The sequence below is a fragment of the Centruroides sculpturatus genome, unplaced genomic scaffold (assembly GCF_000671375.1).
Source record: "Centruroides sculpturatus isolate CEXI.00-Female unplaced genomic scaffold, Cexi_2.0 scaffold967, whole genome shotgun sequence".
Classification (NCBI taxonomy): Eukaryota; Metazoa; Arthropoda; class Arachnida; order Scorpiones; family Buthidae; genus Centruroides; species Centruroides sculpturatus.
Window position 1 is genome coordinate 295370 of NW_019385089.1, and position 25091 is coordinate 320460.

Consider the following 25091-nt stretch of genomic DNA (forward strand, 5'->3'; position numbering starts at 1 on the left):
GTAATGGTACCAGGTTACAAATTACAGCTATGCATGACAATATCATTGAAGCTATACTTCTCACTGGACCAGTGACTGGGGAAATTGCATTTATTCCTAGAATCCCAATGATTCCTACAGATCTACCATTTCAATTTAAACATTTCCAATTTCCAATTAAAGTTTCTTTTGCTATTACAATTAACAAATTGCAAGGCCAAACATTCCAACATGTTAGAGTAAATCTTTGTATGCAGTTTCTTCCATGGCCAATTGTATGTAGGGCTTTCCAGAACTGGAAATCATAACAATCAAATAATTTTGATACCAACGGGTGACAAAACTCGAAATATAACTTATTTAGAAGTTTTATGATTTTATTTTTTGTATATTCTGCAATACTAGACATTGATCACCAAAAAATAATTAATGAACAATTAGTTCAAATTTTCAAAGTTCCATATGTATATAAGAGCAGGCAAGGCTGCGACAGGGTATGCTAGTCAATAACAAACAAAACTGAGCTTAAAAACATCATCATCAGAGTTTTGAATTTAATAGACAAAACTTATAAAAATTTGGATGAATCAATATCTAGTTGTTATCAGAGGAAGCCCAACTTGTTCTTAATAATGATGCAACAAATATTCTGTATTCGGTCTAGGTTTCGCTATTCGGCTGAATACCTAAAAAGGAGTAAGAAATAACAAAAACACAGTAAATTAATCATTTTGGTACTTTTATTAATGCTGAACATACATTTCAAGTTCAAGAAAGCATAATTTTTTGCTTATTTATGTAAAAGATAAAAGGAAAAGTAATATAACTAAGTTATTTTTTAAGAGACCAAGAAAAGGTAATAAATTAAATGAAAACTACCTACTTATGTATTGGGTTGTTTGGAAAGTGAGTTCGTTTTTTTTCTGTGGAAAAAAACGCAATATTCTTATAATAAATAAATATTTTATTAAATTATATGTTGACCATTTTGGTCAAATACCTGTTGTCATCGTTTCTGGTAGTAGTACGATTTCACATTCATAAAAGTTTTGATCGTTGCTTACAAAAAACTGATCCAAATGATTTTTGACATTGTCATTTCAAGTAAATGTCTTACAGTTAAAAAAAATTGTACAGACCGGACCAAGTAATAATCTGAGTGTACTCGATCTGGCGAATACGGTTGGTGTGATAACACGTCCCATCTAAGTTATAACAGTTTCTGATGAGTTACCAAACTTGTGTGAAATTTGACATTATTGTGGTAAAACACTACAACTGTTTTTTTTTTATCAATTCTGGCTGGCTTTTTCTGTTTGATGATATTACGCAATTTGTTTACTCGAATACAGTACACTTTCGAATCAATTGTTAAATTGTCTGGTAAAAGCTCCAAAAAAAATTTCCTTAATATCCCACCAAATAGAGCATTTCTCTTTAAGAACTCGTGGAATTCATATATCGAGCTTTGAAACGAAATCAATTTGTTTCAAGTACCCATAAACAGCTATTTGACAAATTTAATCTTAGTGATTTCACGTGTTGTTATTCCGCAGTTTGCTTCAATCGGTACTTTTCATTTGTTTTCATTAGCTTCAATTGGCCATCCATAACGTGGTGCATCTTCAATACTGAAATTGTGAGAACAAAATTTTGTAAACCAGTTTTGGCACTGTCGTTCTGTCAACACATCTCCACCATACATGTCACATGATTTTTTTCTTGCTTGAATGGCATTGTTTTTTTGGTAATAAAAAAGCAAAATATGCTGAAGATGCTGCTTTCGATCTTCCATATTTGATGGGACACAAAAAATAAACAATTGCACAAAATCAAACAAAATTTTTCACAAATAAGCCATAAAATGCTAGCTGTCAAAATATATAATGATAACACGGTTTAGAATGGAAATGGCGGGAAAAATACCACTAATCCGTCTAGTGGTAAAAAAAAACAAACTTACTTTCTGAACAACCCAATAGTTTGGCCGTCTATATACTTGTATATAAAAGAACAAGTCCTGATAGGATAATTAATGCAGAACCAAAACTACTGGTGCTAGAAACTTAAAAATTTGAGGATGTGTTCCTTTTGTAAAGTTTAGGCATGCTAAGAAAAGATTTTACAAAATTCAACCCTAAAGGGGTGAAAAGGGTAAAAAATTTGTATGAAAATTTTTACTGCATGGACACATTAGATCGAAACTTAGTCATAAAATGTGAAAAAAAATAATAATTAATGATCTGTAAAGCGTTTTCATGAAATCATCCCTTATTATAAACTTGAAAATTAAATTAACTTTTTTGTTTCATTGTATCAATACAAAATTATTTATGATAACAGAAGTTCCAGACAGCTTGGTAGCCTGAACGACCCCAAGCTTTTGCCCGTGCAAGTTAAGTGACTTTCATTACAAGCATTTAGCTTTCCGAAGTCTATGAGAACAATTATTTGGCATTGACAGCCGTGAATTTCGCCCCAATAAGCTGCCTCGACTTGTTCGATTATGTTATCAACTCAATTTCATATTTATTTTCACATTTTCACTTTGCAGTCCTTCTCTGTTCTTTTTCCATTATTTATACATGTAGATCATTTCATTGTTATCCACATTTGATATCATCACTTATCACATACTGCCATGACGCTCATGTCTGTCAGCTACAACTGTCAAGAATTAACACGATTGGCGAAGTGTAGTGACAGTGGACCAATAGAGAGCAGGGTGTGCGATCCTTGCCATAATGCAGTTTGCGCGCCAATTTTCATACGTGCATTAATCAAGCCGAATAGTTTGGCCGAATATTTGGCTATTCAGCCATGCTCCTGGCCGAATATACTATACATTGCATCACTAGTTCTTAAATGTATAAAATATTTTATTATTTATTTCTTCTGTCCAAATACTTTTGTGACATGCCACAGTTTCAAATAAAAGTATATTTCTCTTTTTGATGAATGTTTTTGTACAGTACATGTAAATGCTTTTTCTTCTAGTGTAAAAAGTCTGAAGATTTTACATGTCATTATTTTTTTTCCTATTTCAAGTAGAAATGAGTAATAACTAAAAACACTCTTGCATTTTATAGGTGTCAGGATACTTTTGTGAACCTAGTGTATTTAGCTGAACCTGAGCAGTAGTATTTTCTATAATCAGATTTTATTTATTGTATAAGCAGAAACAAATAAGATTTAAAAACATATTTAATACAATTCTGTAACACGCTTATCTGAAGAGTGTAGAAGTCAGTATGTACAGTAATTTTTCTGATTTATTATATTTATTTATTTTCTGTAGATTGTGCTATTTAATATCAACTATTAATTATCAATATTGATATGTCATTATCTAACTTTAAACATTATATGGTATATTAAATTTGTTAAAATAATATCTTACGCATATTTATTTGAAATAGATGAAAAAAACTAGATGAATTGAATATATTATAATAAACTTTGAATGGCTGGAATAAATAAAAGATTTTTATTAATTAAGACCAATAACATGGCTATTATTTAATATTTAAATACTAAATTTTGCTTAGAGGCATCATTTCTTAATATTACAGCCTGATATAATCCAGTAGATCATTTAACCTTAATCAAAAATAGGATTAATGGATGTATATTTGATTTTATTACTTTATTTAAAGTTTGTACTTTTTAAACATTTACACAGTGTTTAAAAATTATATGAACAATAAATTTGACTTCTTTCTTTTTCTTGGGTTTATCTGGAGATGTCAGCCACTTGGCTATATTAATCCAATGGGCTGCTGGGCTGTGGTTAGTTGAAGCAACCTGTTTGGCAAATAAACAATTCCAAGGCTGCCAAGTGCTGGCTTGGCAGTACATCGGTGGATGGCCAGTAAATCGGAATTAATGAATGGGTCAGGATGAGGTTGAGGGACAGATTTGTACTGAGGTACGTTGGGACGAGGCATATTGATAAGGTCACTTGGCAAAGGGGCGATGGTGGTTGCGCCCCTTCCAGCAAAGGCTTGGCGTCCATGCATCAATGAGGTTTTGGATGGTTAATCTTCTGATGCTCTGAGAAAGATCATTCGGCTGTAGTGGGCACATCATATTGTGCCGGTAGGTGTGCCAGTTCATGTGGCCTTGTCGGCTGCTTTGTTGACTGAGATGCCCACATGACCGAAGGTCCACCCAATGGAGAGGGGTGTTGAAAATGATGTGATAGTTGCCACCAGGTCTGTGATGAGTGAAGGTGACGAATGGGTGATTGTTGCCACTGCTTGAAGAACTGACTGGCTGTCAGAAGTGATGACCGTTGGGCGGCAGAGTCTCCTCTGCCGCCCAACGGTCGGCAGAGGACTAAAGTGTAGTGCCTACTGGATGGCAAGGGCCTCCACTCCAAAGAAGCTGCAACCTTCATCTATTTGCCATGTTTCAGTGATTTGATGAGAAGGGATGACCACCCCGGCGGTCGTCCTGAGTGGGGTTTTAGAAGCATCCACTCCAATAAACACCCAGTCTTCTCACCAGTTAGAGATCTCCTCTTGAAAGCAGGCACAAGTGATTGTGGATGGACTGGGTTCTGCTGTCGAGAAGATGTTTAGGTGTAAAAACAGTTACAGATGCGTGGCGTCTGGTGGAGTGTTCTTTTGGTGGTATACTTTTGACAGAGTAGGTCAGTCTTACTAGGAGACCTACATCACAAGGGTCTTTTCCATCATATGAAAAGACCCTTGTGATGTAGGTCTCCTAGTAAGGACGCAACAATAGTACGCCAAGCTGGGCACTGTCTTATAAAGCTTGTGGAGTGGGCTGAAGGGACCACATGCCAGTTGTATAATGGCATATGTCATGGCCCGCATGCAGAGCCTTGTTTTATAGGGAATGTACCGCATCTCCATATAGAGTGACAGAATGGGAGTTGTTAATGATACCCCCAAGGCCGTGCAGAGAGCAATATGTAGTGTCTTTTCAATGCAGCTGAATGTGCTGGGAGGTGCACCTTCCAAGAGTGGCACACCAAATTTGGCCATCGGGCTGAGGACCATATAGAATAGATGAAGAAGGTCATATGTCCAGGCCCGTTCCTATGTGATGCGAAGTATTTTAGGTATGTGCCTGCCCACGCTAATTTTATCTTGAGGAAAGTCTCGTGGGCCGTCCAAGTTAGAGAATGTGAGAATTGTACTCCTAAGATACATAAGGAAGTATGTTGTGAGATTTGCCCCAAATGAAGAAAGAAAGAGATTGGTGGATGGTGGTGTTTCAGTAAGAAGTCCAATAAATTTGCCTCATTATATAAAATTCCAACAATAGTTTTGTCACAAAACAGTTAAAATGAGTAATTTTAATTATCTTTAGTTTTTTCAAAGAAAAGAAAATTTGATATTATGATGTTTGTAAAAAAGTGAATCATATGAACTACATTGAATAACTGATATATATTCTACACATAATCTAAAACTACTGTATATCAGTGCAGATAAGACAACCTTCAGATAAGATGCGGTATAAATTTTTGTCAAAGTGTTTTATAGTTTTAGCATATATCTGTCCTATAAGACGACCCCGAACTATCAACAGCCCAAGAATTTAGTTTAGATCAGCGATCGTCATCTGGATAATAATACTGTATAGTGTATACGGAATTATGTCCAATTCGTAATTTTTTGAATGAACAAATTTTATTTTTGTAATCTGACAGCACTGCCTTGCTATTGTTGCAAACATTCGCATGGGCATTTGGTGACCTTGACTATTCACAAAAACATCATATGGAATATTCTATTTTGTGAACATACCCTACTCTCTACTAGTAAATAATTACAGTTTGTCTGCTTTTTATAATGGTTTTAATTTATATAAATTTCATCTGATTTTTTTCATATCTGTCCTATAAGACAACCCCAGATTTTGGAAGCCTTATTTTTATGATTCAACTATCGTCTTATCTATGCAGATATATGGTAATTCAAATTACAAAAGTGTTAAAATATAAATAATTATAAAAACTTGTATTTTTATTAGTTTATTGTCTTTGATTTAAAAAAAAAAGACAAATTTAAAAAATAAATATACATTTTACATTATTTCCTTCATTTTCATAAATATTTTTGTTCATTATTATAAATATATTCTCTGATTTTGAACTTTTAAAATGAATGAATAATAAAAATCTTAATACAACTGAACCTGTATCTCAAATCTCACAGAAACAAGAAGAAAATTTGAGATATCTCTGGTCACAATGTGCTGACCTTGACCGGTTGACCTGAGATATCTCGTTTCAGCATTGGAACATTTTTGAAAGTAGATGGTGCTAGTTGTTATAATTTTATATTAAAACTAACTTCCAAAATATAATTTCTTTTCTTTTTACATTTATTAATATATATATATTGTTTGTGTTTGTGCAAAATAAAAAATAAATTCGAATGATATAATAGCCAGGATTATTTTTTCAAAAGCGGGAAATTTTTGTTCGACATTGACAAAAATTCAACCCGAGGCGACACACAATGGAGAGAAATTTTGAAATTGAATAGGTTAATTTCACCAAAAATTCATCGTGGACGACCTCCTGAACCCTATAGATATAGAGGTTCCTATACAGTAAACAGTAATGGGTTTGATTGGATATATTGTATTATATTAAAACAAAGGCAAGTACAGTACATACCTATATTAGGTATAAATAAAACATTTTTGACATACATTGACAGAAATAGTTTGTTAATAGTTTCTGATGTTTGATTTTCTTCAACTAATAAGATGCAAGCCAAACTCATAACCTCAGCCCACTAGTGACTGAATGGATAAAACCACTGAACACTAGTAGTTGGCTGTGGGTTCACACCTCATCAACAAGCTGGCCATGTGTTTTTTCCAAGTTTTCTTCATGTAAAAACATGAACACCTAAATAGGAACAAGTTTCCCATACAAACTCTTCCCAGAAATCATCACCCAGCAGATCACCCGTGTGTTGAATCATCATAAACAATCCAAACACATAACAAATCAGAAAAAAAGCCACATTAATTGAAACTATGTATTGTACTGCAAGAGACATTTCTCAACTACAGTTTATGCTATCAAAATGTAATTGCTGGGCTTTGAAATTGTAACCGACACTTCATTCCATAATTTGAGATATAAAGGTTTTGGGAGAAAATTATTTGAAATAAACATGAAAAATATATTGAATTTAGGCTGAAAATGCAAGGAAAAAATAAATTTTGAGATAGAGGTTTCCAAGATAAACATGTTTGAGATATACAGGTTCAACTGTATATTAATGAAAATAAATTACTTTTAAGAATCAAAAATAGCAATCTGAATGTATTTATAGATATTTCTTACTTTCAAATATTTTCATAAATTGTTAACAAAGATAAAATTATTAGCATCATACCCTTCGTTAGTTTGAATAATATTGATCATTTCATTGGCAGTATGCATTGCATCATATCCACGAGGATTATCTGATGAAAGATTTTTCACCATGTCCAGCATGACTTCTAAATCAATAATGAGATTATATACCTAAAAACAAGAGACATAACATGTATGAATGTTGTTATAAATATAATGTTGTTAAAAATATGAACCTATTTTGCAGGCTATCTTCAAGTATGGAAAACAGAATATTGACTGTTAGAAAATGAAATAGTTGAAAAATGGAATTTTCAAACATGAATCATAATATGATTTTCTAATTGGATAAGCTTAACAAAACAACAAATAAATAAATAAGATACAAAAATAAGATTATGTTCTTTATTTATTTTAAGTTTGTAAGATTGTATCTTTATTTTATTAAGTTTTTAAAAGTAGATTGTGAGGATGTAAGAGAATTAGGAGTTTTCATATACAGTGGGTGATCAGCTAACGAACAGATCGGATAATGAACAAATCGGATAATGAACACTTTCCCGAAAGATTTTTATGTTCGGACAACGAACACATGATCGGATAACGAACACCTCACAGAACAAACACAAGAAAAAGCGATGTAAAATAATGAATACCAATTGGTCTTCCCATGTCTTCAGGAAACAATTCAAAACTTTTCGGAGTGTGGAAAACGTCGACATCGACACTGAAGCCGGTATATACCGATCGGATAGTATTCCTCCGAACTTTGAAACTCTCCCTTGTAATTCCAGCCTTTTATTTTTCTGACAAAATGATTCTTTTATGTATTCGCGAGACTGTCGGGTAGGCACTTGTTAAGTTTTGCATCTGTTTTTCTTTACGAAAGGTGAGAGTATAATAGCAAAGGTAGAGAGTGGGCAGAAGATACCTAATGTTGCTGGGCAGTATGGCATGAACAGGTCTAAAGTAGGCCGCAGTTCAATCTTATTTAAGAAAAATACTGTATAATCCAGAAGACTCAAGCAGCTAAAGGAGTAACAAAAATCACATCTGAGAAATAAAGAACATCGAAGAGTTCATAATGGAACCTGAAACGGATCTGACGACAGAAGAACGCCAAGAACTCTTGAATGAAGAACACCAAGAAACTCGGCGAGATATGTTTTCTTCTGAAAAAGAGGATTAATGCCGATATCTGTTATTAAAGATCCTTTGAAGAAGTGGGAGAATGTCAGAACAACGGTCTTAGAATGGCATCTAAACCAGGTTGAGGCTTGGGGATTTCTACAATTGCAATGCTATTAATTACTTACGAAAAATCCTTAAGAAGAGAGGAAAGCAATCGACATTAGACAGGTTCTTTAACCATTTCAAACGGAAAAAAAATATGACTAATAAAAATGCAAGACTGTGTGTGTACGTATTTTTATTATTACATATAAATAAACGTAGTAAGAAAGTATATATTTTTTTATTTTTGAGGGTCTTCAGAACAAATTAATTAAATTCCCATAGAAACCTATGGTAAATCGATAATCGGTTAACAAACAATTCGGATAGCAAACAAAACCTTGGAATGGATTATGTTCGTTAACCGATCACCCACTGTATTAATTTCTTTTTTATGATGTATTTCCAGGTTGAAGGTAACCCTCCTGTACTGTATCTGTCGTCTTTAAGGCATCTGTCCATTACACACACAAGGGTTATCTTCAGCCTGGAAATACATCATAAAAAGGAAATAGAAATTCAGATATAAAAATCTCTAATTCTCTTACATTCTAACAATCTACTTTGTATTCTTTATTTAAGTTTTTTCATCTTATTTTTGTTTCTTATTGACAAGACTATATCTTGTTTATAAAATCATACTGCCAGTTGGCTTATCAGCTTAGAGATATGAAGTAGTACTGTACATGTCAAAAGTTGCAATTTGGCACAGAGTATTAAACACCGAAATCATGTGCGCATAAAAAAAAACACCAGACTTGTAGCTACTCAGGGAACTGAGAATAGAGTCAAAATAAAATACAAAATGGCAACACTCTCTACAAACAGGCAGTAGTGTGAGATTTGCACAAACATTGCTCATTGGAAAGTTAGAAGTGTGAATGTTGTAAAATTGAATTTTGACAAACACGTGCGTTGGGAAGTTCAAAAAGTGAATGTTGCTAAATCGAATTTTGACAAATGAATCTTTGAAAAAACCTATTTACCTGTCATGTGTTATTTCCAACATATCTCTGGTCACAATGTGCTGACCTTGACCGATTGACCTGAGATATCTCATTTCAGCATTGGAACATTTTTGAAAGTAGATGGTGCTAGTTGTTATAATTTTATGTTAAAACTAACTTCCAAAATATAATTTATTTTCTTTTTACATTTATTAATATATATATATTGTTTGTGTTTGTGCAAAATAAAAAATAAATTCGAATGATATAATAGCCAGGATTATTTTTTCAGAAACGGGAAATTTTTGTTCGGCATTGACAAAAATTCAACCCAAGGCGACACACAATGGAGAGAAATTTCGAAATTTAATAGGTTAATTTCACCAAAAATTCATTGTGGACGACCTCCTGGTCATGGCTAGCAAAGTTTAAACAATCACACTCTAAACCAGCAATACCAAAGAAGATTGGAGAACGAGACCTGCCTTGAGCGTCAAAGTAATCCTGCTTAGTAGTGAGGCTCTGAGGCAGTCTTGTCCCAAATATGGCTTTGCCACTTTACTTGTTTATTTATTTGTTATTCTGTTAAATTTATTCAATTAGAAAATTATATTATGATTCATATTTGTATTTTAAATATATGTTTAAATGAAAATGTTTGAAATCCTTTGAATGTTCCATTTTGTAATGGTCAATATTCTGTTTTCAACACCTGAAGATGGCCTATAAAATAGGTTGAAAATGCTCACACAGTGGTGATATTCAGCGGGTTCGCACAGGTTCAGCCGAACCCGTTGTTAACATTTTCAAAGTTTTCCGAACCTTGTTAAACACACATAACATTTCTCAGTGGTTTTGTTTCTTTTAAAAAATATATTAAAATATATGTATTATACTCTGTAACACTACTGAACTAGAGCCTTATACCTCGTTCGCCTTGGTGTGACCTCCCTCGACCATTTCAATCTCAACTGAAACGAGGTTCACTCGCGATCGACTGGAGAGAGTTCTTGAAACTAGATCCAGCAAAAGAGAAATCCCACACGCGCGAGAAAATACAAGATGGTTGCGGAACACATGTCGTAATAAAATATGTACAAAATAAACCATTTTGAACACTCTTTTTTAATATTTATAAAAATATATTTTGCGCTAATGTTGCTAATGCACCTATTGAGCGAAAAAAAATTGTTAAGGAAAAATTTTCTGTTAGCGAACCCTTTGTTAAATATTTCGAATATCACCACTGCATGTGAGTATTTAAATAAATATTTCTCAGCAAACATAAGGTAGTTAAGTATTATTTCTGATTATTTATCTGTGCTCAGTATCATTTCTGTTGTATCAAATGCGATTATTGTTCATTACAAATAGTTTATTTCTTAAATAAGCATTTTAAAATTATAATCTTATTTATAAAACAATGTAGCTTATTTCCTCTTGTAAAAATTTAGCTGCTGAAGAATAAATTCGAAATTGCTTCAATAAGAATTACCACTTTGTGCAGGTATAATTATAATCTTTGAATATGATATTTTAACAAAACTATAAATCTCATTCTATAATTTGCTGTTTGTTCTTTCTTTTGTAATACACTAAATAATATGTGTGACCATTATGGTTCACTATCTGAAGGACTTCTTATCAGTTCTTTCCCAAAATTTTACTTGCTAATAAACATCATTTAATTTTCCATTTAACTTTTCTTTTGCCAGAATGTACGAGTACAATACATCTTTTACATTTCTGACCACTGTCCCTCATCAGCTGGCTTCATACATCAGGTTTCACATTAATACATAACTTAAAAACACCATAAAACTTTTTCTTAAAACCTAACCTCAAACAACACTAACCAATTCCCTCCTTTGAACACTTCAAGGAATACCTTTTTGGTCATGTGCAATTTTTTTACCTGCTTTCTCTGAAAAATTTTCCTAAAAGACACTCTTAAAACCCTAAAAATTAAAACTTTTCCTAAATCCTAAAATAATTATTAATTTCCTTGATTTTCTATTTTATCAACATCTATTTTTAATATTGTGTACCATGTATTATTCATCTTCATACTACCGTTTATTCATTTTGTTTTTAAATATTTTTATAATCTCTAAATACTTGTATAATTTTCTTCTAAATGTATTATGTGCCAATTTTAAAATCTTGATAGCATTTACATTGATTTCACAACTTTATTACAATGAGCTGCCACTACAGAGTTGTGATAAGCCTACTTAATTGTTCTTACATGCTCCTTGATACTGACTTCTAGCTGTTTTCCATAGACTATTAAAAACATATTTATAAACAAAATTAAAAACAACTGTGTTATGAAGATGAATAATACATGCTACTCAATATTAAAAATAGACATTGAAAAAAATAGAAAATTGAGAAAATTAAAAATTATTTTAAGAAAAGTTTTATGGTGTTTTCAAGTTATGTATTAATGTGAAACCAGATGTATGAAACCAGCTGATGAGGGACAGTGGTAAGAAATGTAAAAGATGTACATTCTGGTAAATGAAAAGTTGAATGGAGAATTGAATGATGTTTATTAACAACTAAAATTTAAGGAAAAAACTAAAAAGAAGTCCTCCAGAATAGTGAGCCAGAACAGTTACATATATTATTTGATGTACAGTAATACCCCGAACTTATGCGATAGGTGGGACCGAGCGATAACCGCGTAAGTCGGGGTATAATTTCGCAATTTGTGTAAAATCCAAGTCGGATGTATGTAAGCTAATAAATGCTCTCGTTAATCTTATCTCGTCTTTTGATTCATTCACGGTTACAAGAAATCACCACATAGAGTCTCTCAAATCTCCGTAGATATAACAAACACAGAAATAAATAACACAAAATAAATTGTAGCTATATGTCGATTCCGCGCGACACGTCCAAACATGTAAGCTGAACAATAGTGTTGGGGGAGTGAGTAATCAAGAGTTGCGTGGTGTTCAAACAAAAGATGAATCAACGAGATTTGAAAATCGCGTAACTCCGGGTTCGTGTAAGTCAGGGTAGCATAAGTCGAGGTATTACTGTACTATATATCCCAATTTAATTAAAGTCAAACTATATTAAAATAGTTTTTTCCACTAGGTATGCTATCTTATAATTTAAGAATTAAACAATAATTAGTTTCTTATTAAATAAATTGTATTAATTAAAATTAATCAAGTTATCACAAATAGTATCATAGCCTATTTCTGATGTCAAGTTTATGAATAATTAATTTTTATTCTGTGTGTAGCGTCCTTGCAAAACAATTTTTAAAACAATTTTTTATTCAAATGCATTTCGGATTGGTTTATGTTTCCAATGGTTGGGAATGTAAACCAATCCGAAATGCATTTGAATAAAAAATTGTTTTAAATAAACCGTAACGTTTTCCTAACCAATTGCTGTTTGGTCGTCTACCAAGAATCATTTTTTGGATTACAAGGATGCTACTCAGAGAATTTGAATATACAACAACCATACCTTTTACATTAAGAATTGATTTTTAATTGGTTAAAAATATAATTTAATAATTTTGATATGAAATTTTTTGATTTTGTTTCAACTATGTATGAAATTATGAATCATTACTTCTGAAATTGATTTGAAATATATTTCAAAACTAATTACCTGTCTATCAAAAACAGCAATTTCTGCCATATTCAGAGTAAAATAATGATCAGGATCAGGTGGTGATATCATTGTTGGTTTTCCAGCACCAATTAATGTATTGCATGCCATTTCTATATAATAAGTTTGCCTGAGATCTTCCAAAGTTACATTATACGATATAATAAAGTCCTTCCTTTCACCTGTAAATATTGAAAATAACTATTTCATATGAGAAAAGTTAATAGTTACACAGTTCATAATATTTTTTCCTATTAGTTTTAATATACAGTCGACTCCCCTATAATGCAGGTTCATATAATGCAGATTCGTATATCGCGGAAAAAAAATTGCAACCATATTCGTACAAAGATGATAAAAGAGACTCGTAAAATGCAGTAAAACGTCATTGCCAACTTGTGTCGCGACAGGATTGATCAAATCTAGACCAATAGTGGACGAGCAGCCGAACTACTTACACGCTATTAAGAGTTTAGGCAGATAAGTTGAGTTTACTATCATCTGTACAGTATATAAGTTAGGTACTGTAAGTCTAATACAGTACTGTAATTTTATACATTTCTTTGAAAAAACATTTCTTATTCAATGGCCATAAAAATTATTTCTATTAATGATGTCTCCAAAGTTCAGCAAATTTTTTGCAGAAAAATAAGTTATCAGAAAACGCATCCGCCGTTTGGTGCACTGCTCCATGACGAAAACAAGCTTAAGCAATGGCGTCATCGAACGGTGCACACTCGGTAAGTAATCCTACAATTTTTTGTTTATAGCATAGTTTATACGGATTATTCCCAAAAAATTATACGTGTTTTGGAAATGTTGAGTCAAATTAGTCTAGAATCGATTAATTTTATGGAAGAAAATCTTTCAAACAGCCATAGTTCGTAAACTGCACACATGCCGGGCTGTGATTGGCTCATGTATTTAAGGATTCCTACAACATGAAATTCTTATAAACTGGAACGTATCTATCGCATTAGAGGGGGAATCGACTGTATATTATCAATTAAGAAATAATTTATTAAGTTAACATTATTAAATAAAATTTATCTATGTCTTTTAATTATATCTTATAAATAGAAGGAAAATTTTGTTTATTCATTAATTACACTATCATACTATTATATCAATGTAAGGCATTTGTAGATATGCTTGTGTTTGAATTTGCATTGTTGAGTTTTGTCTTCTTTTGCCTCAAATTTTCTTTGAAAAAGTTTTTTCTTTTTATTTATATAATTAGCAGACCCGGCCACACATTGCTATGGTTGAAAATGTATCTATTATAAATGTATAACACTCCCTGCAGGAGGGAATTTTGAAAAATCCTTTCTTAGTGTACATTCTCTTGACGTACCCTGTTAAAACGCAACCAAAAGCGCAAAAAACTGCATCTAGAATAGTATAATAGAAGCCGAGTTCTCATGGTAAGCCTTAATCCTGTCCCTCTTCCCTGTGTGGGAAAAATTTCGACATCTATATAATATAAAAACAAGCATATTCGAATGCAACGTTGTGTCAAAATTTGAAAGCAATCGGTGAAGAACTTTCAGAGACTTAAGATTTTGAAAAAAACAAACATTACATTTTTATTTATATAGATTTCCCATCTACTTTCAAGTTTTTTGAAATGTAATTATTGCATCTTGAAATAAATTACTTTAAATTGCTTTGTTACAGATTACTCTATTAAAAATTACTTTTTTCATTATTTGAGAAAAATTTTTTAACAGATAAATATTTCTGTAAAATGTGATGAAACAAGTTTATCCAATGATACAATATAAAATAAAAATTGATTTCATTAAGAGAGTATCAAAAGAAAACAACAAACTCATTGACATTGTGATAGAAGCAATTATTTAATGTCACCAACTAATGAAACTGTATCTAATTTTCAAACTTATTCAATGCTGAATTCAGCAGTGAACAAGTAAGTATGGATGAATTCACTAATTCATAATTTTCTTAAGAAATACTGGTATTCTTTAATTTTTTCCTATGGTTTTTCCTAAGAAGAACAAATATTTGTTCTCTGAATTTTCTTTATTTTTATTTTTTTGTTATTTATTTATTTATTTCTAAATTTCCAGTCTTTTTTATGAAATTATTAGCACTTTAATTTAATTTAGAATACTCTGGAAAAAAAGAATCAATCCAAAGTGGTACTGGAATTCAAGCTACAGAGGAAAGGAACTTTCTATTTGAATGCAAAAAGAACAAGGTACACCCTATGTTGACATACTGAATTAAACTACTATACGGATGTGAAGTACTTCTCCAAAAAGTATGTTTTGTATTCCTCCGAAAAGCAATTCAATTATCCAAAAGATACGTCTACAACAGACTTTCTAACCAGATAAAGTTAGAGAATGAAATGTACAATGAAGACCTGAACTTACAAATATAAATGCACGTGTAATTAAACTAGAAGAAGTAGTAAGCAGAAACCTGCATAAGAAGTATAGAAAGAAGTTAAAATGGATCTTTGATCATCAAAAACTGAAACGTAAACCAAAATTTAACACCCCTATCTGCTGGGATCATATTAACTCACTAAATTGTATTATTAAAGCTTGCCAGTATGGACCAATATATGCACTGAAGTTCTCCAATATAAGAGCTAAAAACATCATTCCTAACATAGATAAAATCCTAGCCCAGTTTAAAAATGCTTCCAATGAAATGTATAAAAAGTTCTGAAGATGGCACTCTCTTCAAAATGCAAAAAACAGAGTGACCCAGAAGATAAAAACACATGGGTCCAAGTCCAAGAAAGCAAGAAATGGCTAAAATGTAATAAGATAATGTTAAAGCTGGCAAATGCAGACAGATGGTCAGTGCCAGATTTACCTATAGGCCGAGTAGGCCACATCCTAGCCCCTTCCGCCCTAACCCAAGTTATCTCGAACTGCACGAGGGTGTGTGATCCATAACCAGAGATATCTCGGACATGGACTTAAGGGGCTTCAAAAAAGAGTCTTGACTTATAACTTTTCCAAAAATGTATGGATCAGCATATATACATCTTTATCTTTCACCTATCACATATACATCTTTATCTATTACCTATGCAAATTTCATGAATTATTTTTGCCACAAAAATTTTTTATGACAATTTATTAATTAGCTAATTAATTGTGCTATTGTTTTATTATGCGAGTTTTTTTTTTATCAAATTAATAAAATCGTTCTAAACTTGTATTTCACGGATTTGACGTCTGTAAAGTTTTTTAAATGCTATAGGATGTTTTTTTTATGACATCAGCAAGTTTTTTTGTTTTTATTCAGTAGCATTTTTTTCCATACCTTTTTTCGGTCCCCTGTATTTCAATAGCATAAAAATCAAACATTTTATGTTATATTTGAATAGATGTGGTAAGTTAGCTCCCCTCCTGCTTTAAACCAATATTACCCTGAGGCATACAAGAACTACCCAGGAAAGCTGACACCAGCTGTTCTCAAGGTCAACCAGTTTGTAAACAATGTAGACTGCAAGGGTGAAATATCATGCCTTATTAAATGAAAGAATAACAATCTGTGCAGTTATATTTATCAAATAAAAGCTTTTACTTTAAATTATTATTATTTTTTTATATAGTTTTTTTGTAAAAACACTTTTTGGGGTTTTTATTTCATGGGAATTATTTCCCAGCAATTTTTTTATGTCAGATTTGCGTTTGAGTGGAAATAATTATTTAATATAAAAAATCAATTACTTATGGATTTCCATATGACATTCCACGTGTAACAAATGTATGCAAGTGGCTAGGGCCCCAAAATTATCAATCTGTTTTCAACTTTTAAAAACTTTTAATAAGAAAAAATAAGAGCTATTTCTTTTTAAAAATTTTTAAAATAAAACATTTTTCATGTCACATGTAACACTAGAAAGAATTAATGCAGTTTTCAAGTCCTTGTAAGATTCAAAAATCATGCTATACATGTTTTTCTTTGTATTCATCTCTTGGTGAGTTCCTAATGAGTTTGAATGATCAGTTTGACACAATTGAAGCAGAAGCTAAATAATTATTTCCTGATACTAATGATACAAAACAGAGACAACAAACTAAAAAAGAATTCCAGGTGAACCTTAATCAAATGAAAAAGTGTTAAGTCCCAAGGAAAACTTTAAAAATATTTTTCTGAAAATTTTGAAAAATAATAATATGAATTTGGAACAACAAGCTGAATCTTATAAGGAAATTAATCATAATTTTGGATTTTTAATCAACACTGACACTCCTAATGAAGAACTGAAGGTGTGTACAAAATACCATCAAGCAATATCAAAGAGTATTGATGATTCATTATGTAGTGAAGTTTTGCAACTCCATAGTTTCATCAAAATTAATTATCAAGATCGAGAATCCCCTTTGACTCATTTGTTCTTGTATAAGATGACAAGACAAAAGAATATGGAAATTGCATTTCCAAACACTGAAACAGTTTTAATAATTTATTTATGCTTGATGATTAACAACTGTTTTGGTGAGAGAAGTTTTTCAAAATTAAAATTAACCAAAAATGATCTAAAGTCAACCAAGACTCAGAATACTTTAGACAATTTCACTTTATAATCTTGCAATGTTGATAAAATGAAATCCATTGAGTTTGATTTATTAATGGTTGAATTTGCCAAAGAAAAATGTAAAAAAAATCTTTTGTAAAACATATTGTAAGTTTTATACCACATTGAATTTTATAATGAAAACTTTTTTTAAATATTAGTTTTCATATTTCATAAAGCCTCATCGATCATCTCTTGACTCGATAATGTAAGATTAACTTTTAAACCAGATCAGGTATTTTATGATAGAATTTATAAAAATCCTTATGTGAATAAGTCAAATTAATTTCAGAGATCATTATTATTTTTAGAGGCCCCAATGCCATGCTCATCCTAGGACCTCCAAAAATGCAAATCTGGCTCTATAGATGGTTCTATTAAAAAGATCCACATATATCTTATTACTTGAGATTTACAACTCCAACACCAAATGTCAACCTATCAAAAAGGACTTAAGTGGATAAACTACAAAGGAGGATCAGTAGATTCACTGCCACAGCCATAGCCAAGCTTTAAGGGCTAAACCATGCAGCAATAAGCTCCCCAGACACCCTGAGGCTGTTTGCTTTTGCTAAAATTCACAAACATGGCCAGCAATTATGTCTGATTCTAGACAAAGTGAGATCAGCAACAATCAAAATAGAGAGAAAAATGCACCAATGGCTTGAAAAACACCTCAAAGGATACAAAATATATCATAGCCAACTCCCTACAACTAAATAAGAAGTTCAACATCACCTTAACACCGGGGGTGAAATCAACACTATAACTGGAACCTGTTACCGATGTTCGTCATGAAAAAACACAGTCTATCACAAATGTTTTCAATAGAATTTAAAATATTTATGTTCTAATTTGAAGTGTTCCATCAGATTTTACCTGAGGAAGAACTATTCAAAAGTTTGAAAATGTTTGTGATAGACTGTGTTTTTTCATGAGGATGTTAACACCAGTAACAGGTTCCAGTTATAGTATTGATCTCTACAACTAATATCAAAATTAAAAAGCTTAACTTGTACTGATAATGAGTACATTACAGTTCTCAATTTTGTGTTGATGTATCCATCTATCAAGCTTGAGTAGTGTTTTTGCACTTTAAGAGATATTTTGTTGCATATTATACCAAATGCATCAAATTATCACCAACAAATACTAGAATTAATGCATATGCTATGGCTACACCTCATTTTTCACACTTAACAATCAAACATTTTTACAAAAACAAGGGGTTCCAATAGGAAGTCCCCTTTCAGGAAATTTATGCAACATGATGTTAGGTTGCTGGAACAGAACGCAATCAAAAAATTCCTTTGCAACATCCATTTATATGCAAGCATGTCAATGATATTTTAATAATTTGGAAATTAGACCAATCAGACAAAACAAAAGTACACTATTTAAACCTAGAAATAGAGATCATTGAGAACAAAATACTCACAAAAGTTTATCACAAACCAAATGCATCTTCCTTTTTCATACCTGCTGCCTCTAATGATACAAAGAGTTTTAAAATAGCAGTGTTCAGAACACTCATTGAAAGAGCTTACACACATTGTTCTAGAAAAGAGGATACATAGCAAGAGATTAAATCTATTAAAAAAACTAGCTACAACTAACAAACAAAACATGGCTATAGTAATAAACTAATTACTGAATCGGCTAGAAATTTAAAAACAAGTGAGGTAAAGAAGCAAAACAACAAAATTTATTACAGTTGAATTGGACTCCAGATTACACAAAGTATTCTAGCATAGCATAAGATATACAAATAGATATAGCCTTTAAAAGAAACCAAACTATATTCAGATTATTAACCAATGGAAACAATCAAATAAACGAGAAAAGAGCCCCTGGAGTGTATACCATACCTGTAGAGGATTCTAGATTCAACAGATGTCTAACCTATATAGCAGCAGTTCTTAACCTTTTTAGTGGTCAGCACCCTCTTGAATCTGAAAATAAGCTCTTGCACCCCCTTAAAAAATGTGTGTATATTTTTTATTTAAGAAAAAACATTTATTGCATAAACAAATGCCATGTTTATTTACAATATATATTGCTATATAACATAAAAAGCAATATTTAAATTTTAATGGCTAGGTTGTTGTTGTTTATTCATNTGTGTATATTTTTTATTTAAGAAAAAACATTTATTGCATAAACAAATGCCATGTTTATTTACAATATATATTGCTATATAACATAAAAAGCAATATTTAAATTTTAATGGCTAGGTTGTTGTTGTTTATTCATAATAATTCTATTAAAACGAGGCTTTTTTTTTAGAGAGCCACGTGTAAGTCATCAGATGCATTTAAGCAATTTCTGGCTTTTGTTTCGATGTGCAAAAGTGCTGTATTCAAGGTATACAAACACATCTCAACTAGTTTCTGTACTGCACATGACAATGTGACTACATTAACTGCATGTACTGACAACTGATGACAAGCACTATGTACTGAGAGATGATAGAGTAGAGAGTGTAGAAATGGGGATGAGGTGTTGCTGGATACCACGGTTTGTAAAGAACAGAGTCACCTCGTTCGTATTTTTTTTTTAATTTTTGAAATTTCTCTTGCACCCCCAGGGGTGAACACACCCCAGGTTAAGAACCGCTGCTATATAGGCTCAGCTAACAGATTGATTGAGGCCAAAATAAAAGAGCATAAATATGACATCCATAAAAGAAATTATGCTTTAACCCAGTGTGCAAGCGAGCCCGATGTGTCCTCATGTTAAGAAGATGCAAAATTATTAAGAAAAATATTTGATATACAAAATTTAAGAATAAGTGAAACCATCAGCAAGCCAAGCCATAAAGCAGTAAGCCAAGGACTTTGCATTAACAACAGAGAAAGCCTCAGCATATTACAGGCTTGGCAAGCATTTTTATCTAAATGTACTCAAATCAATAATTTTTATTAATTGCCTCCATGTGCTTAATATTTATTATAGGTAATTTTATATTTTCAATAAATAATTTTTATTTAAATTTATAAATCTCAAGTTACAACATAGGAAATTTAATAACCTCAAAACTTTGAATTGTTCCATTTTGGTACACAGCATAACTCCTCCTAATTGAAACAGTTTCTAATCTGAAGAAGGTCTGTAAACCAAGCCGAAAATGTTCATTAGAACTATAAAGGTATGTTTGTTAAATATAATTTAACTGTAGTAAACTATTATAAAATAAACAGCTTATTAGTTCAAAAATTCTATTCTGCAGATGACAGCCTCAAAGAATAAGTATGATGGGAATGCAAGTTAAATGTAGATGATAATAATTTGAAAACCTTAGTTGAAGAAAATCCACATAAAACAATATGTTGGAACACATATTTAAATAGAGTAACAGAAGTCAAAACTTAATATAGGCTATGTAAGCTAATGTAAATATCTTGTAAACTTGCCAACCAAGAAGATTACTCTTCATGTTCTTCAATGATTTTCAGAAATAGAAGCAAAAATTAACTGTATTTCAACATATGATAAAAAACAGATCATATACAAAAATCAGAAAATGTGTGTAACTGTTATTGTTTCAGTTTATGCTTTGGGCATTAATTACAAAGTCTCTATCCTAAAAAAATAATATTGCATAGAGCTGACAAAATACAAGTTGTTATTCACTATGACTTTCTCTTGAGAAAGTTTTTATTCTTGAATAAAAACATTTCACAAACTTGGCTATTGTTTTAAAAAATCTAAAGAAAATATAACAACCTAAGTTAACTAAAAGATTCTTAATGGCATACATTTCATAAATGGCTTTCATAAAAATTAAAGAATAGGATTGTGACATATTGCCTTCTTCATTGCTTGTTCTTTACTAGTCAATAACAGATGATTTTTTAAACAGTTTATGTTAATTTTTTATTCAGTCTATAGACAAAAAAGTTCAAATAATCTATGAACCTAAAAATTTGAAACATTTTAAATAAAATATAAATAAATTTGCTGATCATTCAAAAAGTGTTAAACGATGAAGTAATCTACTATCTAAAGCTGAAATACTGGGTTTTGTCACAGTATGCCAAAAATGGCCACTAGGGACACCCCTAGCTATTATTTAAATTAACAATAAATTCAGTATATTATTATTTGATACTGTTTTTTGTATTTTTGGCTGAGTTTCAGTAGTGTACGCCATAAAAAATTCAGTATATTATTATTTTTATTTGTAATAGGAATTTATTATTTATACCACGGAATGACACCGCTGCTGCTAGTATGCCAACTAAGGGGCATCCTGGGCTACTAGAATAGGATTAGAAGTACGAATTAATCTAATAATCTTAATCTTTGTTGTTGTTTTTTGCCTAGGCAATGCCACACTCATCTGCTGGTTTTAAAATAAAGAGGATTATTCCAGTTTTATTTGGACAAGTTGTAATAAAAAATAAAAACTTATACACATGGTATCAATGGAAAAAAATAAAGTAACTAACTATAGCAATGAATGTTCTTGAACATTTATTGACTTAAGTAAGTCTCAACATGCTAAAAAACTTAATTTTAAAACGGCTAAAAACTTTCAATCAAGAAGCTTCTGAAGAACAAGATAAGCAACTGTAATCAAACTGTAGCCAAATATTATCAACAGAACTGGAAATAGGTAAAAAGAGCATCTTGATTTTTATTCTCCAAAAATTACCTACAAAATCCTGAAGAAATCTGTAAGGAACAAAGAAGTGATCTGGAAAATCAATTTTATGATTAAAAAAAAGAGAGAATCCATATAGCATGCTGTATGGAATGCAATTCAAGAACACTTGGAAAATAGCTGCAGAAAAAAACAAAATTTGTGTTTTCAAAAAGTCACACATTGAAAATCAAAAGAAAAGCCTGTGGCAATTTTTTTTTGTTTTTTGGCAGGTGATAAGTCTGAATTTGCAGTGACTCTGGAGCTATTTTTTATTTACTGGATTGTAATAGAACACAAAATTTATTACACAAAACCAAGACAAGAAACTTCAAATTTCTACTAATAGAAAAGTGAACATTTCTGCAACAAGTTCATGATTGTTGGTGCAAGAACAAGATGTACTGCCATTAATAAAAGTTTTGTCCAATGTTAAGATTAATTCTGATTATTATATCAAAAAGATTTTAAATGTTGGAGCACCATGTCCCACTGTTTTATACTGAAAAGCAAAATAAGGTATTTGACCAATATAATGCAGCACTATCACACTCTCTTCCTAAAAGACAAAGGAACACACAGCTATTTGGCAGTAAAGAGAGGCATTAGGTGCCATAGCTAATTTGAAGAATAGAACTATAATAATAGTGATTTCCAACTGTAACATTCCAGTAGAGAGTCCAAGATTACTAAATCTAAAGAAATCCTTGGGTAATATAACCATAGATTTCTTTAGGTTTGGTTATCTTAAGGAGAGGATGAAACAAAGGAAGACAACACAATAATTGAAAGATTCTGGAAAATTCTACAAGATGGATGGAATAGTGCAACCACTGAAGAAGTATGCAAAGTATTCAAATCTTAGGAAAAAAAGACTTAAGCAAACAAAAGGACATGTTGAACATATTAACCCATTATCTGCAATTGTCCTTTTTTTTGGGATGTTACATTTTTATTATTTTTCTAGAAAGTTTGCTAGTTTTAAACTGAATCTATATATAATATTGTTAAACAGACTTCATTGTTCATGTCTGAATTAACAAACATTGTTTCTTTTTATTTAATAGTTGTCAGCAGTTCCTGGAATTTGCATAATTATAAAAATTATGCAAATTCCAGGAACTGCTATTATGCTACTGTGTTATTTCTGCATTTGGCAGCATTTAAAAACATCTGTTAGGCTTGTGGCAACAATAGCATTTATATTATTTCTAGATATGTGTTGGTAAATAATCTGTTCATGTCCTCATAAGTGTTGTTTGAATTTTGAATGTTATAGCTAAGTGTAATATTACATAACAAATGAACCTCTTAGTAAACACTAGAGGAAATACAATTCATCACACAAAAAACCTTTGTAACTCCAGTGATACATGTTTACAAAACAGCAAATATTTTCGACCCCATCCAGGTCTTCATCAGGCTACAGTTATGAGGAATTCAAATGCATGTGGAATGGAACAATAAAACAAAACAAATGTGATTCAAAATTTAGAAAAGCAAAGTTAAGAATAAAAATAGAACATTGCACTCATGCTGAAATGACAGTTAAGCACGCGTAACATCATGTTTGCGAAATGGTAATTGCAGATGAAATATACGCAATTCAAAATCAGTTATGGGGGTGGGTTCCCGCATAACAAAATTTCCATACATTAGATATACCGACTGCATCCCTAGAGTTGATGTACATGTCCTGTAATCCTGCTTTATATATTTTGAGAGTCTCCATGATTCTGAGCTGATCCGTACGGTGTGAGAGCCTGATCAGACGGGCATTTTGTAGGTCAGCTGTAATTCCCGGTTCCGTGGCAACAGTTGAGAGGGTGGCGGTGTGCTTTTTATTGTCAATGTCGTATTTGTGCTCATGAAGCTGTTTATGAAGGGAGCATTTGGTTGAGCCTACATAAATCAAACGGCTATTAAATCTGTCATTCCAAACCGGAACAGCATATACCCCTGGTGCATGTTTCAACTCATTTGTGTCTTTAGTTTTAGTGATGGATGAAATTTCTCTGATACAGAGAAATCCATCCATCACTAAAACTAAGATAGCTTACAGTAGGTCAAGATCTGTTTACAACTTACTCTGCAACGGAAAAGACACAACTGACTTGAAACATGCACCGGGGGTATATGCTGTCCTGCTTTGGGATGACAGATTTAATATCCGTTTGGTTTATGTGGGCTCAACCAAATGCTCCCTTCATAAATGGCTTTGTGAGCACAAATACGACATTGACAATAAAAAGCACACCGCCACCCTCTCAACTGTTGCCACGGAACCGGGAATCACAGCTGACCTACAAAATGCCCGTCTGATCAGGCTCTCACACCGTACGGATCAGCTCAGAACCATGGAGACTCTCAAAATATATAAAGCAGGATTACAGGACATGTACATCAACTCTAGAGATGCAGTCGGTATATCTAATGTATGGAAATTTTGTTATGCGGGAACCCACCCCCATAACTAATTTTGAATTGCGTATATTTCATCTGCAATCACCATTTCGCAAACATGATGTTACGCGTGCTTAACTGTCATTTCAGCATGAGTGCAATGTTCTATTTTTATTCTTAACTTTGCTTTTCTAAATTTTGAATCACATTTGTTTTGTTTTATTGTTCCATTCCACATGCATTTGAATTCCTCATAACTGTAGCCTGATGAAGATCTGAATGGTGTCGAAAACGTTTGCTGTTTTGTAAACATGTATCACTGGAATACAA

The 25091-nt window shown here is 31.8% G+C and overlaps 1 protein-coding gene across 1 annotated transcript in view; it reads right to left on the reverse strand.

Annotated features, from left to right (window-relative positions):
- LOC111634515 (alpha-mannosidase 2C1-like) overlaps nucleotides 1-25091 on the reverse strand; it is a 39621-nt gene that overhangs the window by 10158 nt on the left and 4372 nt on the right. Inside the window, exons 3-4 of the mRNA XM_023379313.1 lie at nucleotides 13147-13328; nucleotides 7371-7501 (exon numbers count right to left, since the gene is read on the reverse strand). Of these exons, the coding sequence (XP_023235081.1) occupies nucleotides 7371-7501; nucleotides 13147-13328 (313 nt within the window). The remainder of the gene's footprint in view (nucleotides 1-7370; nucleotides 7502-13146; nucleotides 13329-25091) is intronic.